The sequence below is a fragment of the Sarcophilus harrisii genome, chromosome 6, assembly GCF_902635505.1.
Source record: "Sarcophilus harrisii chromosome 6, mSarHar1.11, whole genome shotgun sequence".
NCBI classification, from domain to species: domain Eukaryota; kingdom Metazoa; phylum Chordata; class Mammalia; order Dasyuromorphia; family Dasyuridae; genus Sarcophilus; species Sarcophilus harrisii.
Genome location: NC_045431.1, coordinates 236623978 through 236641319, shown reverse-complemented (window position 1 = coordinate 236641319; position 17342 = coordinate 236623978). Strand labels below are relative to the sequence as shown.

The 17342-nt window shown below is 40.3% G+C and overlaps 1 protein-coding gene and 1 pseudogene across 1 annotated transcript; one reads left to right on the top strand and one right to left on the bottom strand.

The window, feature by feature from the left end:
- The first annotated feature begins 11198 nt into the window (after nucleotides 1-11198).
- Nucleotides 11199-12713, top strand: LOC100916413 (mas-related G-protein coupled receptor member A-like). Its single transcript, XM_003774434.4, has one exon. The coding sequence runs from the start codon at nucleotides 11257-11259 to the stop codon at nucleotides 12271-12273; it is 1017 nt and encodes a 338-aa protein (XP_003774482.4). The 5' UTR covers nucleotides 11199-11256; the 3' UTR covers nucleotides 12274-12713.
- A 72-nt stretch (nucleotides 12714-12785) lies between these two features.
- Nucleotides 12786-15531, bottom strand: LOC111721535 (annotated as a pseudogene).
- Between the last annotated feature and the right edge of the window lie 1811 nt (nucleotides 15532-17342).

Genomic DNA, 17342 nt, shown 5'->3' with positions numbered 1-17342 from the left:
AAACCTTTTCTGGATCAGGTTAGCAATTTAAAAGCCTGGAGATCTGAGTGTATCCAGTTCAGAATTTGAGGGGTTTGTGGGGGGCGAGGGGGAGAGTATAAGAGAACAAAAAAAGCTGATGACAATAAAAAAAATACAGATAGCAAGTGAAGAGGAGCTTTTTTCTGGAATTCCTCCTAAAATGTAAATTTGTTAGGTTTAAACTACTTTTTGTGAGTAAATTATTATCCCTGAGAAATAAATTGAGTTTCATTTTTAAAGGGATGAGTTTACTGATAATTCCAATTTGTTAAGGAAACAACTTCTAAAGATTTAGATGGGAATGCTGAGTTAAATTTCCCTTTGATACAAGATGGTTTTAAGTTTCTTAATGAATTTTAAATTACAATTATGTGAAATATAACTATTAAATGTAGGGAGAATTGTGAATTTGTTTATTTAAAAGAGATCTAAAAAATTTTTGCAGATATTGAAATATTGTGAAATTTAAATTGTATTTGATTTATTTTATTAAAACATGAGTTATTAAAAAAAGTTCTGTAATTTAATAAGAAGTCAATGTTTGTATTGTCTAATTAGATGAAATTGTTTTTAAATGTACACTTTAATTTGTATAAATTTGGAGTATGCTTTGAAATTTTGTGCCTGCTGGAAATAGGTATAAGTTTTATGAAATTAGGGTCCAAGCTATTTATTACCATTTGTAAATCGTTATTTATATTTATATTAAATTTTTTTTTAATTTGATTTTAAAAAACAAGGGACAAGGAAGATTAATTGCGAACGAAGTTTTAATGGGAATTAGTTTAATATCACAAAATAAAGATTGATTTTGAAAAAAACTTTTTAAAAATTGATGTATATTTTAAAATTGGGGGATTGTAAATTACATGGACCTTTCCATTTTTCTGATATCTTTGTTTTTTCTTATTTTGTTTATTTATGAAATTGTGAAATTGTAATTAAATTAAATTATTAAAAATGCTATTGTCATAATATTGAAATTAAAATTGTTAGGTATTTGGGTTAGGTAGGACAGATGAGCATGGACACCAAAAAGGGTTTTAGGTTCAGTATGTAAAGAATTCATATTGGCCATTGTCTTTGGCAAAAGAGAAAGAGGAAGGGCAAGCTCCTGTGGAACTTTGGCCTTTTACAGGAGAAAGGGACAGTCCTAAGTGACAGACCAAATCCAAAAGAACTTAGCTTCAAAGGATTAACTCAAGGAGGAGAAGGGGGTTGAGAAGCCAGTGGAGTAAGGAGAGAACGTGGTAAGGGGAAAAGAATAAAAGCAGAGTGCCTTGAGGGCAACCCAGGGAGGGAGCAGCCAGGGTAATTTTGTGGGGCATTTGGTCCCAAGAACATGACTCGATTTCTGGGTTCAGGCAAAGGGAAGTAGACTTCAGCCCCTGCTTTATGAAATTGTGGGTTTAGGGAAAAGTTTTTGGCTTTGGGTGGTACCCCTTTTTTTAGGTTTCTGGAGGTTTTTCCCTGAAATTTTGGTATTAACGTAGCATTGAAAACGTAACTAATTATTTGCATTAATGCAAAGTCATTTTCTTGATTTTACTGCTTAACAATGCAAGAAACTTTTAAGAGGTTTGTTAGAACTACAAGTTCTCCAAATCACTATTGATCAGAGAAATGCAAATTAAGACAACTCTGAGATACACACATACCTGTGATTGGTGAATGACAGGGGGAAAAACATGGTGTTGAGGGATGGGAAAAAGGGACACAAATTGTTGGGAATTGAATACATCCAGCCATTCTGGAGAGCAATTTAAATGCCCAAAAGTTATCAAACCATCCCTTTGATCCAGCAGTGTTTCTACTGGGCTTATACCTCAAAGAGATACTAAAGAAGGGAAAGGGACCTGTATGTGTTAAAATGTTTGTGGCAGCCCTGTTTGTAGTGGCCAGAAGCTGGAAAATTATTAGATGCCCATCAATTGGAGAATGGTTGAGTAAATTGTCGTATATGAATGTTATGAAATATTATTATTCTGTAAGAAATGACCAGCAGGATGAATACAGAGAGACTTGGAGAGACTGACAGGAACTGATGCTAAGTGAAATGAGCAGAACCAGGAAATCATTATATATCTCAGCAATGACACTGTATGAGGATGTATTCTGATGGAAGTGGATTTCTCTGACAAAGAGAAGATCTAACTCAATTTCAATTGATCAAGGATGGACAGAAGCAATTACTGGGAAGTGAGTGTAAACTGTTGCATTTTTGTCTTTCTTCCCATGTTATTTTTACCTTCTGAATCCAATCCTTCCTGTGTAACAAAAGAACTGTTCAGTTCTGCACATATATATTGCATCTAGGATACACTGTGACATATTTAACTTGTATAGGACTGCTTGCCATCTGGGGGAGGGAGTGAATGGAAGGAGGGGAGAAGCCGGAACAGAAGTGAGTTCAAGGGATAATGTAAAAAAAAATTACCCAGGCATGGGCTCTGTCAATAAAAAGTTATAATAAAAAATAAATAAATAAAAATAATCCCCCCCCAAAAAAAAAAGTAAAGACAAGGCAAAAGGACCACTATCCAACTACTGTCTCTCCATGTTAATACTCTCACAATCATTAAAAAGCACTAATGGGTTAAAATGGCATTACAATACATATTTATGTAAAAATTATTGTGATTTTCATAATTACTGATATGATTTCTTTTTTTTATTTTTAATAGCTTTTTATTTACAAGTTATATGCATGGGTAATTTTACAGCACTGACAATTGCCAAACCTTTTGTTCCAATTTTTCCCCTCCTTCCCCACACCTCTTCCCCTAGATGGCAGGATGACCAATACATGTTAAATATGTTAAAGTATAAATTAAACAAAATAAGTATATGTGTTCAAACCGTTATTTTGCTGTACAAAAAGAATCAGACTCTGACATATTGTACAATTAGCCTGTGAAGGAAATCAAAAATGCAGGCGGGCAAAAATATAGGGATTGGGAATTCAATATAAGTTCTTAGTCATTTCCTAGAGTTTTTCGCTGGGTGTTCACTGATCCAGTTCACTACTGCTCTATTGGAACTAATTTGTTTTATCTCATTGCTAAAGATGGCCATGTCCATCAGAATTGGTCATCATATGGTATTGTTGTTGAAGTATATAATAATCTCCTGGTCCTGCTCATTTCATTCAGCATCAGTTTGTATAAGTCTCTCCAGGCCTTTCTGAAATCATTCTGCTGGTCATTTCTTACAGAACAATAATATTCCATAATATTCATATACCACAATTTATTCAGCCATTCTCTAACTAATGGGCATCCACTCAGTTTCCAGTTTCTAGCCACTACAAAGAGGGCTGCCACAAACATTCGTGCACATACAGGTCCCTTTCCCTTCTTTATGATCTCTTTGGGATATAAGCCCAGTAGTAACACTGCTGGATCAAAGGGTATGCACAGTTTGATAATTTTTTGAAGATATTTCCAAAATGCTCTCCAGAATGGCTGAATATATTCACAATTCCACCAACAATGTATCAGTGTCCCAGTTTTCCCACATCCCCTCCAGCATTCCGTGTTATCTTTCCCTGTCATTCTAGCCAGTCTGACAGGTATGTAGTGGTATCTCGGAGTTGTCTTAATTTGCATTTCTCTGATTAATAATGACTGGGAGCATCTTTTCATATGGCTAGAAATAGTTTCAATTTCTTCGACTGAGATACTGATATGATTTCTGTAATTAATATACTAATAATCTAGATTTTTAAGAGTTAACATTTTCCCAGCAGACTCTGACTTGGGAGTCAGACTTCTACAATGTAGCTTAAAATAATCAATTATTGACAATTTCCTGTGAATGTTAAAAGATTGCAGAGCCTGCTCATATCACAGAACTCTGTACCCCCACCAAGTTACAACCCCAAGGATTTCAAACAAATAATTAAGAACTGTTCCTACAGGACTAGAGGATGCCCAAATTGTCTTGCATCAGTGAGAAACTGATAAAACCCTAGAAAAAACTGTATTGTAATCTGCTTTCTCCCTTCTTTCCCATTCATAGTTTTGTATAAAATCTCTATCTTCCCTGCAGCAGGAGGAGATCTCCTACCTGGGAGAGCTTCCAAATTACAAATTGTATTCTTTACTTTGAAAGTGATGAATTAAACTTTGGTCAGGACCTATGCTTTGAAGCTCTGGCTACATGGAGAATGCCAGGTTTTTTTTTTTGTTTTTTGTTTTTTGTTTTGTTTTGTTTTTTTACCAAGCAGTATCCCTTCCCCAGGAAGGATCCCACAGGCTTTGCTGAGCCGTTCCCATTCACCCTGTTTTCATACACATCTGGGTATCTGGAACTGTATCAACTCATGGTTACCTTGGAAACGGGGGAATTGGTGCCAAAAAGCTACTTGGGAAACTCCAAAGGCAAATCTTAAGATATCTTGGAACTCAGAGGCTGAGGAAAGGAGCACTACCATTGCAAGTTGTGGGTGAAAAGTGCCTTGAAGCCACACCCTTATGGTCCCTTAACCAATTGATTTAACAAAGCTCCCAGATGCTCCCAGATCCCTGGGGATCTAACGTTCCATTTCATGATAGACTCACCCAAGCTTTTGTTGCCAACTCAGGCCTCAGTGAGGCAGGTCCGGCTTCTTTCTAACTGTGTTAATAATCTTCACCATCCCCCCCATTAAGCTGACTAAATTTGATTGGCAATTCACTGGGCTCCTCCTTGAGACCGCAGCACTGCTGGCGGTTTCTCTTTCAGAGCAAGATAAAAAAAGTAAAAAGGAACTTGGGAAGGCAAAAAGGAAAACTTTCCTCGCAACCCTTGTGCAGGGCAGCAGTTCATTTCTTATTGTCTCTACTCTGTATCATCAAAATCAAGCAGTGCAGGAGTTTCCTTGTGGAAAACCAAGTCAGGAGGAAAGAATGTAAAAGGGAGCTGAAGGAATTGCTGCAAAGAAAAGAGAAAGCCCCCAGACAACCCTGAAAGACCCCCACTCTATCCCCATTCACTCAGCATGATACAACTACAGGGAGGGGCGGCAGGAGGGCTGGCACAAGGAGGGGGATATTCAGGCCACCATGCTGCTGACTCCTGTTGGAAGTGGCTCTTTGCTCATACAGGGCCAAGAAGGGTCTGTTCTAGTTGACCCTGGTGCCACATTCTCAGTGTTAAACTTGGCTCCTTTCCCCACTCTCCTCCCCCCAGAGTCAAGAGTGTATCTCAGCTGGGGAGATTGCTAAGGAGGCCATTCCAGCCAATATCTCAGAACCTTTCTTCCCTTTTATGGCATGATCAGTAACTTTCCCCTTTTTGTCTTAATCCTCGAGACCCTTAGCCACTTACTAGGATGTGATCTGTTCCATAAATTACAGTCCACTATTTCATTTAATTGTAAAGCAACCATTGCCTTGCTTCTTTTGTCCCTGACACCCTCCATCTCTGAAAGTCTCCCCATTCCCCATTCCTTTAGGTCTCTTTCCCTTCACCCCTTCTGAACATCCAGCACTTATCTTGGGATTTTTAGAGGCTGCTGATATTGGGTTAGTTAATAGTATTATTGTTGTGCAGCTGGACTCATCTAAATCCTTACTCTCAATGGGTCAATTTCTCCTCAGCACTGAAGACATTGAAGGATTGTGAGACCTTATCAATGCCTATCTATTTAAGGGCTTCATTATTCTCTGTACTTACCCAGTGAGCACAGCCATCTTTCTAATCCATAAGTCTGGTGGATAGAGCTGGGAGAAAATAACTTCTTGAAAATTAGGATTGGTCAAGTGGAATAAAATTGCATTAAAAGATTGAAAAATTCAGAAAATCTGATAAAAAAACAAGTGATCTGGAGAATAGATTGAGAAGAGACAACATAAAGAGATCCTATGAAGAAAATTACAGGAATGTCATAGCCTTGTTTCAAAATTTCCAGATAAAAGAGGAAAATATTGCAAGCAACAAGAAAAAAATTAAATACTGGGGAAAATAACTATTATTTCATAAGACCTGATAGGTTCTATACTAAAAGACAGTAGATTTTGGAACATAATATTTCAAAGAACAAAGTAATGGGATTATATCCAAGAATAATCAATGGTCGGTATGATTCTGAATGAAAATGTCTATTAGATGGTCTAAATTTGATATAAAACTTCTGGAAGAAATAGAAGGAAATCATTAAAGGCTAATTATAAAGCACTGGAAGGGGTTCATATTTTTATTCATGGTATATAAACATGCTATCAGTATTCTTAAAACTCACATCTCTCAGATTGGCTAAGATGAAAGGAAAAGATAATAATGTTGGGGGGGTTGTGGGAAAACTGGGAAACTGATGAAGGAGATGAGAGGAGATCTTTCAAGACTGCTGTGAAAATCGAGTAAGGCTTCATCTACTTCAGAGTTGGAGTAGGCCTGAAGGACTTTGAAGACTGAGTCAAAGGCATACCTAAATCCCCTTCCTGCTATCTTCCCATGACATCAGCATCTTCCTATTTCAGTCAAATATAGGCAACTAGGTACTTATTGGTCAAGTTCAATTTCTTGGGTATTTCCCACGTTTAGAATGTAAGATCCTCAACCAATAAGGATGAGGGTCAGTAGTGGGAGGGGGTATTTGCATTAGGGATTAAAAAGTGTAGACCCTGCCCCCCACCAAGGTGCTTCCTCCCTTCCATTGTCTGCTCCATGAGTGGGGCACCCTTCTTACTCAAGAATATATGATAAACTTTGCTTTGCTTCTAGAGATCTCTGCAGCTTTTTTTTATTAAATGATGGCCCTCAGCATTTCTGAACCACACACTGATACATTGTTGGTAGACTTGTGAACTGCTTTAACCATTCTGGAGAACAATTTGGAACTATGCCCAAACAGCCAAAAAACTGTGCATGCTCTTTCATACAAGTGCCACTATTAGGACTGTATCCCGAGCAAATCATAAAGGAGGAAAAAAGACCCACATGTGCCAAAATGTTTGTAGCAGCTCTTTTTATGGGGGCAAAGAATTGGAAAATGAGTAGATACCCATCACCAGGGAAATGGCTAAATAAGTTATGGTATATGAATGTTATGGAATATTTTTGTTCTACAAGAAATGATGAACAAGCTGATTTTAGAAAGACCTGGAAAGATTTATACAAACTGATACTGAGGGAAACAAGCAGAACCAGGAATACCTTGTACACAGTAACAGTAAGATTGTGTGATCAACTATAACAGACTTGTTTCCCTTCAGAGGTTCAGTGATCCAAGGGAATCCCAATAAATTTGAGATGGAAAACATTATCTGCATCCAAAGAGAGAACTCTGGAGACTGAATATAAGTTAATAATATATCTCTCTAAAATGTAATGGTCTCTGGGAGCAGGTTTCTTGGGGGGCTTCTGGAGGCAGCCTTCTTTTCAGTTCAGTGTAATCACCCCAAATGCAGCCAGGAGTTAAAGTCCAAATCCTTTATTGTCTACTTCAAAGTCTTATCTCCTTCACTTGGGGCTCAGCTTGTTTTCTGGAGGCCTTCCGGATCTTGGTTTCAGTGTTCTCCACAGGACAGCCTGTCACCACTTCTCTATTTTCCTTAGTTCTTCCCTACTGCCTTCTCTGTCATCTGAATCTCCCTGACGCCAAAGGTTTATGCTTGAGTCTCCAGTCACAACAAAGGTGGAAGATGGAAAAAATCTGTCTCAGCCTCAGAAAGCTTCTAATGCACTTGTCCTTTCTGGCCCTGACAGCTCCTCCTTATATGTTCCACACTGAGTATACACCAATCATTATGTCACTAGGAAACCATTATTTGTTGTAGGATTAAATCGATGCTAAACTAGATTTAACCATTATCTCCTCAATTCCACTTACTTGGCACCTTGTTTCAACTTCTGGCCTATAACAACATGCTATGTTCACTTTTTCTCTTTTTCTACTGTTTGCTTTTTCTCATGGTTTTCCATTTTGCTCTGATTTTTTCTCTCCTACTATAATTCATAAGGAAATGTGCTTTTTGCTTTTTTAAATGAATGTGATGAATGAATGTTCAAAATAAAATAAAACACTGAAAAAGAACTTCCTTTCATATCATAGTACTCCTAGAACCATCTCACTAGTCTCCCTCAGCCCTAATGGAATGTCCAGGATAACAGGAAGAGATCCCTGAGAAGAGCAATGATATGTCATCCATTTCAACTTTCTCTCTAAAGATAATGTGTCAACATTATTGTTGATAGGAATTCTGTGCTCATGATGTAGCTTTAATTGGGTATTGTGCAGAAAGGCTATATTTTAGTATTTAAAAATCTATCAGTTATTATTTTGGCAAGACAATTGTGGTTATATGACTTGTTCAGATTCACACACCTATTAAATGTTAAATGTCTGGGGGCAGATTTGAACTCGGGTCCTCCTGAGGCCAAAGTTTGTGCTCTATCCCCTGTTCCATCAAGATGCTCCTGTTTAAAAATCTGTCATCTGGAAGAGGAATTAGTCTTCTTATTTTAACCCCAAAGGTACAACAAAGACAAATGGTTAAAAGATCCTAAAAGAAAAAAAAAAAAAAACAGGCTTGCTCTCAGAAAACATTTGCTAACATTAAGATCTGTAATGACTTTTCTGGTAAATAGAAGATTCCCCTTCATTTCTTTTCTTCAAGAAAACAAGACAATTCTTAAAACTTAGAACAGATTTTAAACTTCACTTAACTTTAGTTCATGAGATTCCCTAAATTCTAATTAAAAGTTCCAGACAAACTGAATTGCCATTTGGTTATTTTCCAATTCACACAAACGCTTTCTCTTTTGTGGTCCAAGAAAGGGTGAAGATGTCAGTTTTGTTTTTGTTTTTGTTTTTTAATCTGAAAGGACCCTTAGAAGTCTGACTCTTGATAACTCAAAAGCAGGACATTTGTTGCCAGTGTTGTCAAGATAGCATCTAACTGCTTTTTGTTTTCTTAAAGTTTACAAACTCTTAAAATCTTCTGTTAACACAATCAGTGCAAAGAGATTACAATTTACATATCTCTTTATTGGGCTTTGATTAAAGCTCCTTTAAAACTGCTTTTACTATCCTATCTCAAATAACAAATTTCACTGAACACAGTGAATATATTTTCTTTGTCTCCCTCTCACCCCTTTGTCCAAATATCGCTGTGCAGTCAAGGAAAAAAGGAAGGGGAAGAAAGAGAAAGAGACTCTCTTTCCTCTATGTACTATCCTCCTAGTCCTGGGAAGGGCTTAATTTAGTTGAATTTCTTTCCAAATTACTGTACACATACACAAAAATATCATTTATCTTAACATAGACAATGTATGTTGGTCACATCTAAAAACCCATATAAAGCTATTAAATATGAAGCAATCATATACAACATAGCAGTTTCATATAGCATTTGTTTCATGCTAAGCACCTTTGCAATCAAATGATCTTCACAACAATCATTACTGTTTCTCTACCATTTAAAAACTGGGCAGAGATAAAAATAAATTGCCATAAATTAAGTAACTAACACATATCCACAACAGAAACAGTGAATGGTGGACTCACCAAATGCAGAGACTGACTGGCTTTCTCAACTCACATCACCATGCTGGCAGATGCCAGGAGCACCCAGATTCTTCCCAGGCAGTTACTGGACAGAACCTGCCAAAGACCAGGATGACTGGTGACATGATGATCTTCAGATACAAATAGAAAGCATTTCTTCCCTCATTGCAAGAAGAGATTCAAACACATCAACTGGACAGTCCAGCATGGTGTATGGCACATGACAGAAAAAGACAATGAATTATATAGCAGAAGAGCCAAGGGTACATCTCCTCTTTCCTGCTGATTTTTAAATACATTGGATGGACTGAAAAGGAAGTAACTATTGATCAATAGTCAACAATAGTGTCTAATTCCTGGAGGTGATGTGACTTCCTGAAAACTAGATCTAAGGTCTGAGTTACTTGACTCTATAGACTCTGAGGAATTTTTACTAGTTCCATTCACTTTGATTTTAAAACATTGATTTTCTGTGTAAGTAAAAGTTATTGATAAATATTTTTAAATGTAAATAAATCATAGAATGAATGAATTTATGAATTAATTAAAGAGTAAAGACACAGAAAATGGCATGCATACATCCATCAAATGAATTAACTAATGTCCATTATTTTAAATGAAGTGGTTCAGCCCACCCTTAGGTCTGTCCACATTGGGTTTAGAAAGAAGCCAAACCTCCATGTACTAAATAAAGAGGAAGAGAGAAGGAAACATAGGGTGAATTTGAGTGTGATCAAGAAGAAAAATGAGACACATGTATCCCCATATTCTCCAAAAGACTAATTTCTATGCCTCTCTGTCACATCATGACAAGAGGGAGATGCAAAGGGGAAAATGAAACCAACTTTTTCTAATGACCTACTTGAGTCCTAGGCACAATGTTAAGCACACCACAAATACTGCCTTATTTGATTTGAAGATCTATGTGAGGTTCCTGTTATTTTTTGTCTCATTTTGCAATTTGGAACCTGAGGGACATAAATGTTGAATAATATGTCCAGGGTCACTTAGCCAATGCAAGTAATGACAAGTCCTAAAGACAATTTGGGGGTAATTAATAATCAGTTTTTTAATGATGGCTAGGAAATAAAACATTGAGATCAGGATCTTGGCTGGAAGCCAAGGATGCCTCTGAAGAGTATTAAATTCTTTAAAAGTCTTTAGAAAGGAGGCTATACCTGAGGGTGGAAACCAACAATCCTGGAGGAAGTGGCCCAGGAGCTGGACAGGAGCCTTCCTGTCCACCTGCTGAGGGCATGAGGAGCTTTAACTGCCCCAGATACCTGGACAAAGGCATCTATTTCTCCCCAGCCAATGAACCATGAGCAATGATCGGGTAATAATACCTACATAAGCTTCTCTTTAGTGATGAAAAATCATGTACCTCAAGAATTTGAGCAAATTCATGCATCAGCAATGTCCAGAGACAGAGGAATAAACTACAAGGGACTGGTTTCTAGAGGAGAAAATAGGAAAAGAAAGCCTTAACCTTAAGTGAATAAGTAGTTATTAATATCCGTGAAATAGTGATTTTTCTCACTAATTAGTTTCCAAGACAAGTTTGTAATTAATTTTTTCCCCAGACTCATACCTCTATCTACTGTGGTGCCCTCTAGGGGCATCCTAGAAATAGGCAGTGAGGAAGAGGAGCCTTGAAGGGAGAGATAAGTATAAATGTCTGGGAAACTCCCTGATGTCCTTCTCTGTCTCTGTGTCCCCAGGGTGTCTGAGAGGAGCAGGGCTTCATGGAGCGCGGACCACCCAACATGACGGTGTCCCCCACACCTGAATATCCAGGATATGGTTCTGACAATTCAACGCAGATTAGGAAAAGTGGTAGTTCATCTGGAAGCCTTAACTGGCCGGACATCCTCTCTCTGCTCATTGCCCCGCTCGGGCTGGTCCGGAACGGCGCCGTCCTGTGGCTCCTGGGCTTCCGCATCCGGAGGAATTACTTCTCCGTCTACATCCTCAACCTGGCGGCGGCCGACGCCCTCTTCCTTTGTAGCTCCTTGCTGATCTATGTAGATGATTTTGTTAATATTTTTTATTATTTAACTTGGACAATGCTGCTCTTCCTCAGACACATATTCTACATTGCAGGAATGAGCCTCCTGACCGCGATCAGCACCGAGCGCTGTCTCTCCGCGCTCTTCCCCATCTGGTACCGATGTCGCCGCCCCAAGCACACATCGGCCGCGGTCTGCGCCTGGCTCTGGGCTCTGCCCGGGGTGTCCTGGCTACTAACTTTTGTTCTTTCTTTTTTCTCTTATGATCACTTTTTCATCTTCCCGATCATTGCGGGTGCGTGGCTCCTCCTCCTCACCTGCATCATGTGCGTGTCCAGCCTGACTCTGCTGCTGAGGGTCCAGTGCAGCTCCCGGCGCCGGCGGCCCCCCAGGCTCTACCTCCTGGTCCTGCTCACGGTCCTCGTGTTCCTGCTCTGCGGCCTGCCCTTGGGGATCGGGGATTTCATATATTTTTACTCTGCCATAAAATTCATGCCTTATTGGTTCTATGAGCCCCTGGCCTGTGTGAACAGCAGTGTGAACCCCCTCATTTACTTCTTCGTGGGCAGACTAGGGAATAGGAGGAGGGAGCCTCTCAGGGAGGTGCTCCAGAGGGCCCTTGGGGATGAGCAGGAGTTAGGAGATGAGACAACAAACACCCCCCACACCACCAGCGGAGAGACTACACTCAGCCTAAGAAGATGTTCAGATACAGGAGCCCTTGAAAGGAGCTCCCTACCCCAGGCCCAGTAGCAGCTCCCCCCTCCTTGGGAGGAAAATCAGGATTCCCCTGCCATTATTAATGTGGATACCTAAGATGTGAACTCTAGGCAACGAACATTTATTTGGTACCTGTTGTATACCAGGCAGGTAGATATCCAAAAAGGACAGAACTCCAAGGCCTGGAATGGGAAGAATTGAAGTCACATCTAGTCTAAGAACACAGTTGTATAACCCTGCACAAGTCACTCAACTCTGCCTCAGTTTCCTCATCTGTAAAATGAACTATCAAAAGAAATGCCAATGCTCTCCAGTATCTTTGTCCAGAAAACCCCAGTTAGGGCCATATGACTGAACAAGAAGACCATATCAGGAACTGTACTAAGCCCTTCAAAACATCTCATTTAGGGGCTGATAGGTGGCACACTGGTTAGAGCAGCAGCCCTGAAGTCAGGAGGAGCTGAGTTCAAATATGGTCTGAGACCCTTAACACTTCCTAGCTGTGTGACTCAGGGCAAGTCACTTAACCTCAATTGTCTCAATGAAGAAAAAAAAAAATCCCATTTACTCCTCACAATACACGTGGGAGGGATGTGTTCTCCACACATCCATTTTACACTTGAGGAAACAGAGGCAGGCAGAGTTTCAATGACTTGCTCAGGCTCCCAAAAACAGGAAGCATATGAGACTGGATTGGAATTCAGATCTAATTCCAGACTTTGGAGCATCATAATTTGCTGGAGGTTCCTTATTTAGGGACCTCAGTTCATGTGTCAACAGCCCAGAGGAAGACTTCACAATAAATGGCCACTGTTCCTGTCCTGGAGAGGAAGAAGAAGCACACATACATATACACAGAACAACAATTTCCTGTGAAATATCTTGTAAGAAATCTTTGAGCCTCCATTTGATTTCTTTGTTCTTTTTTTTTTTTTTACTCCCAAATAGCCAAATCTTTTCCTTTGTAATTCAGCTAAGAGAAACACAGAACACAAAATACAGACTCATATACCCCACACACACACAAACTGCTTTTTTAATTCACTCAAGTTTCTGTTCTCAGCCCCACCTTGGGGTGGAAGCAAGGAAGGGAGTCCTGGAGCAGAATCATTAAGAGTTGTCTGGCCAGGTATTAAAGGCTCCTTTGAATTTATACCTAGTGCTCAGTTCCTCCAAGTGCACTTTATAATAGACTGCTTTAGAAATAGTTCTAGTGGACTCATTTCATCAATTTCTTAGAGTTGCCTGGCTCTCAAGGTCTTTGTCCCAATTAGGAGCTCCATACATCCCAGATAAATGACCATTGGCTGATTTCTTTTCCCCTGTGAAAGTTTGGACTTCCCAGAAAGAGGTGTGGGGAATCATGAAGGTGAAGCTGTTGGAAGGAACTTTGCCCTCTAATAACAACTGAAAGTTCTGAGTAATTATGGAAAGGAGATCCTTCGCTGACTGGCAATCCTGAATGTCCCAATGAAGGTAAAGGAGAATCCTTACCATTCCCATAAGAGAAGCCCCTTAACAGAGGTTTTTGTAGGGGTAAAGATTTTATGGCCTCATTGGTCTCACAAAGAACAGCCCAGTTGGTGGGCCCTGGAAGATATGGTAGGTCTTGGTCCAAAGCAAGACTGGTATCAAAGCCGGCAGCAGAAGAGACTGCAGATAAAAGGGTGACTGTTTCTTTGCCATTTCACCACAGAGGATAGACAATTGTTTGGCAAGTGCTGGGATCATCCTTTGTCTCCTCCTGTTTGCTGTCACCAATATCCTGCAGGAGAAGTCTAGGAAACGCCATCACAATGTGGAAGATTTGGGATTCCGATTGATTTGGGGGGGGGGGGGTAGTAAAGCTTGGGAGTTATGGTCTTTGTCTTGTTCCATATTCGCTGACTATATTCTTTCATGGTATCATCATCTCAAGACTTAACTGAGAAACATGATAGTTGTGTCTACTTCCTTTTGTAGGTTTTCCTTCGTTTTAATTAGCAAGGGACTATTGCTCAGGAGGCTTAATTCACTTTTTTTTTTCGCTTTTATTCTGAGCCTTCGCTTTTCTTCCCCAGCTTTTTAAAACATTAATCTCTTCTTAACTTCCAGGATTTTCTCTTCCAGGTCCCGAATCAGCTGCTGGGTTTCAGGATAGAACCATTAACAGTAAAAATGTTGTTCATAATTGCCAACATTGGTTCAAAATCACCATCCCCTTTTCCCAGCTTTTTCCCGAGGGCGGGAGTCACCCGGATCCTTTGTAAAGGGAGAGGTTTTGCTTCTAACTAATCTTCATTTCTCCTATTTTCTTTCTAGATCTTCAAGCCTTTGAATCCCGCCATCTGCCGCACATTCCCCCGCGGGACTCACTTTACTTGCTCTCCCCCCCCGCCTTCTAGTCCAGTAGTTGTCCTTTAATTCGCTTCTTCATTCTGAGCAGCTGCCGAACCATATTCCAATCTCCAGCCTCCTCCTTCTTTCTTTTTCTCCAGCCTCTTTCCCAGAGGACGCGGCTGGAGGGGCCGCAGGGCTGCTCCGGGCAGTGGGCACGGTCCGTGGGCGCCGGGCTCCGGCGCAGATGGCAGCGTCCCGGCCCGGGGTGGGCGCTGGGCCCTCGCACGAGCTTCTCTCCCCACACCTCCTTGCTTGGGGAGCCGGAGGCGACAGCCGGGACTTTACCTCCAGCGTTAGGGCGGAACAGTGCGCAACGTTTCCTTGTCCTCCCCTCCAGCCGAGTATCTGACCCGGGCAGCCGCTACCCGCCCGCGGGCCTGGTCCCCAGAACGCGCTTCTCCTGCTCGCGCACTCTGCCGTCCCCTCTAGTGCTGCTCCTGCCCCGGCACTGCCTCCCTCCCGCCGTGAATTACTGCCCGTCCTATTTGGCCGTTCCCAGGTGGAGCAACTGAACTTTACCGGCCCCGCTGGTAGCGCTTTTGGGGCGCAGGGACATGGGGGGGGGGGAGCGATCTTCCTCTTCTTTCTCTTGCAAATTCAAGTCCCGACTAATCCTGCGCTTGGAGCACAAGGACTTGTTCCCGCCTTCCTTTTTTTCCCCCTTCTAGGGACTAGTTTTTTAGTTTAAAATCTCTCTGGCGCCTGGGGCGCGGGCCCCCCGGCTCTCCACTTCTCCTCCTCCGGGGAGTTGGGGCCCAGGGTGTTGCGATCCGGCCGGATTTCCTCCTGGTCCTGCAGCAACTGCGCCCAGCTGCGGGCACTCAGTGCTCCCCTCCTCATCCCGGGGAGGACGTGTGCAGGAGCCGAGCAGGGCCCGCTGCAACCCGCGCCCCTACTCCCACCCACCGCCATGCTTCCTCCTCCTCCCAGAGAGGGTCTCCTCCTTTTGATTACTCCAGCGATAATGACCTTATTCCTTTCTCAATCCTTTCAAATCCCATATTTTATGTCATCTACAGAGAGAATTGGGTGATCACATGATAATTTTAAACTTTTATTATTTTTATAATCTATTATGTTGATATTCTTCAGATTAAAACATCCTCCCTGTGTTTCTAATATAAAACCCACTTGGTCATAAAGTATAAGCTTTGTAATATAGTGTTATCATTTTTAGCCAATATTTTATTTAGTATTTTTGTCTCTATATTCATTAGTAAAATTAGTCTATATTTTTCTTCCTTTTTTTATCCTTTGTGGGTTTGATATCCAAATTGTATTTATTTCTTAATAGGTTGGTAAAATCCCCACTTTGTCTATTGCTCCAATTTATTTAATATTAAAATTAGTTAATTTTGAATGTTGGATAAAATTCTCTTATAAATACATCCATACCAGGTGTTTTGTTTTGTTTTGTTTTTCCTAGAAGTTCATTTATGGCCTATTCAATTTCTTTTTCTAAAATAGGTCTATTCATAGTACCTTATACCAAGATAAGTTTAAACTGGGTTCAAGATATAAACATAAAGGGTGATACCATTAGCAAATTATGAGAACAACAAATGGTCTACCTCTCAAATCTGTGGGGAAAGGAGGAATTTAAAGCCAAAGAAGAACTAGAGAACCTCATGAAAGGCAAAATGGATAATTTTGATTGTAATAAATTGAAAGGTTTTACAGAAATAAAAACAATACTGCCAAGGTTAGAAGGGAAGCAGAAAGCTGGGGAAAACAACCAGTGTTTGAGAAAAGGATTTTCTTATTTCTAACATATATGGAGAGAACTAGCTCAAATTTGTAAGAATGCAAGCCATCCTTCCACTAATAAATGACTAAAGGATATGAACACAATTTTCAGATGAAGAAATTAAGGCTATTTCTAATGATGGTAAAGAAGTTTCTGAATCACTGTTAATCAGAGAAATGCAAATTAAAACAACTCTGAGATACCATCTCTGATTGGCTAAGATGACAGAAAAAGATAGTGATGAATGTTGGAGTGGATGTGGGAGGCCTGGGACACTGGTGCATTGTTGATGAAATTGAGAAATGGCTCAGCCATTGTAGAGAGCAATTTGGAACTATGCTCAAGGGACTATAGAAGTGTGCATGTCCTTTGATCCATCAATGCATCTAGTGGATCTGTATCCCTTAGAGATCATGGAGTGGGAAAGGGGACCCACATGTACAAAACTCTATGTATCTGCCCTTTTGGTAGTGGCAATGAGCTGGTATTTGAATGTGATGGATTGTTGTTATTCTATCAGAAGTGATGAGCAGGCTGGAAAGACTGGCATGGACTGCCACTGGGTAAAATGAGCAGAACCAAGACAACATTGTACACAGTAACAACCAAATTATGGGATGATCCATTGTGATGGACTTATCTCTTTTGAAGTGTGGTGATTCCAGGAAATTCCAATGGACTTGTGATGGAAACTGCCATCTGCATCAAGAGACGGAATTGTGGACGCTAGGTCTGGAATAAAACATAGTATCTTCACATATTTGCTGTGATTTTTGTTTGTTTGATTTTTTTTTCTCTGACATTTTTTTTCTCCCTCTTGACCTGGATTTCCTCATGTAGCATGATGAATATGGAAGTATGTTTGGAGGAACTGCATATGTTGAACCTGTATGGGATGGCTTACCATTTGGCAAATGAAGGGAGAGGGAGAAAAATTTGGAAAACAGTGTTTACAGGTGTTAATATTAAGACCTAT

What these genes read in the sequence shown, in the direction of transcription:
- LOC100916413 (XM_003774434.4), top strand. Translation starts at nt 11,257, where the DNA reads ATGGAGCGCGGACCACCCAACATGACGGTGTCCCCCACACCTGAATAT.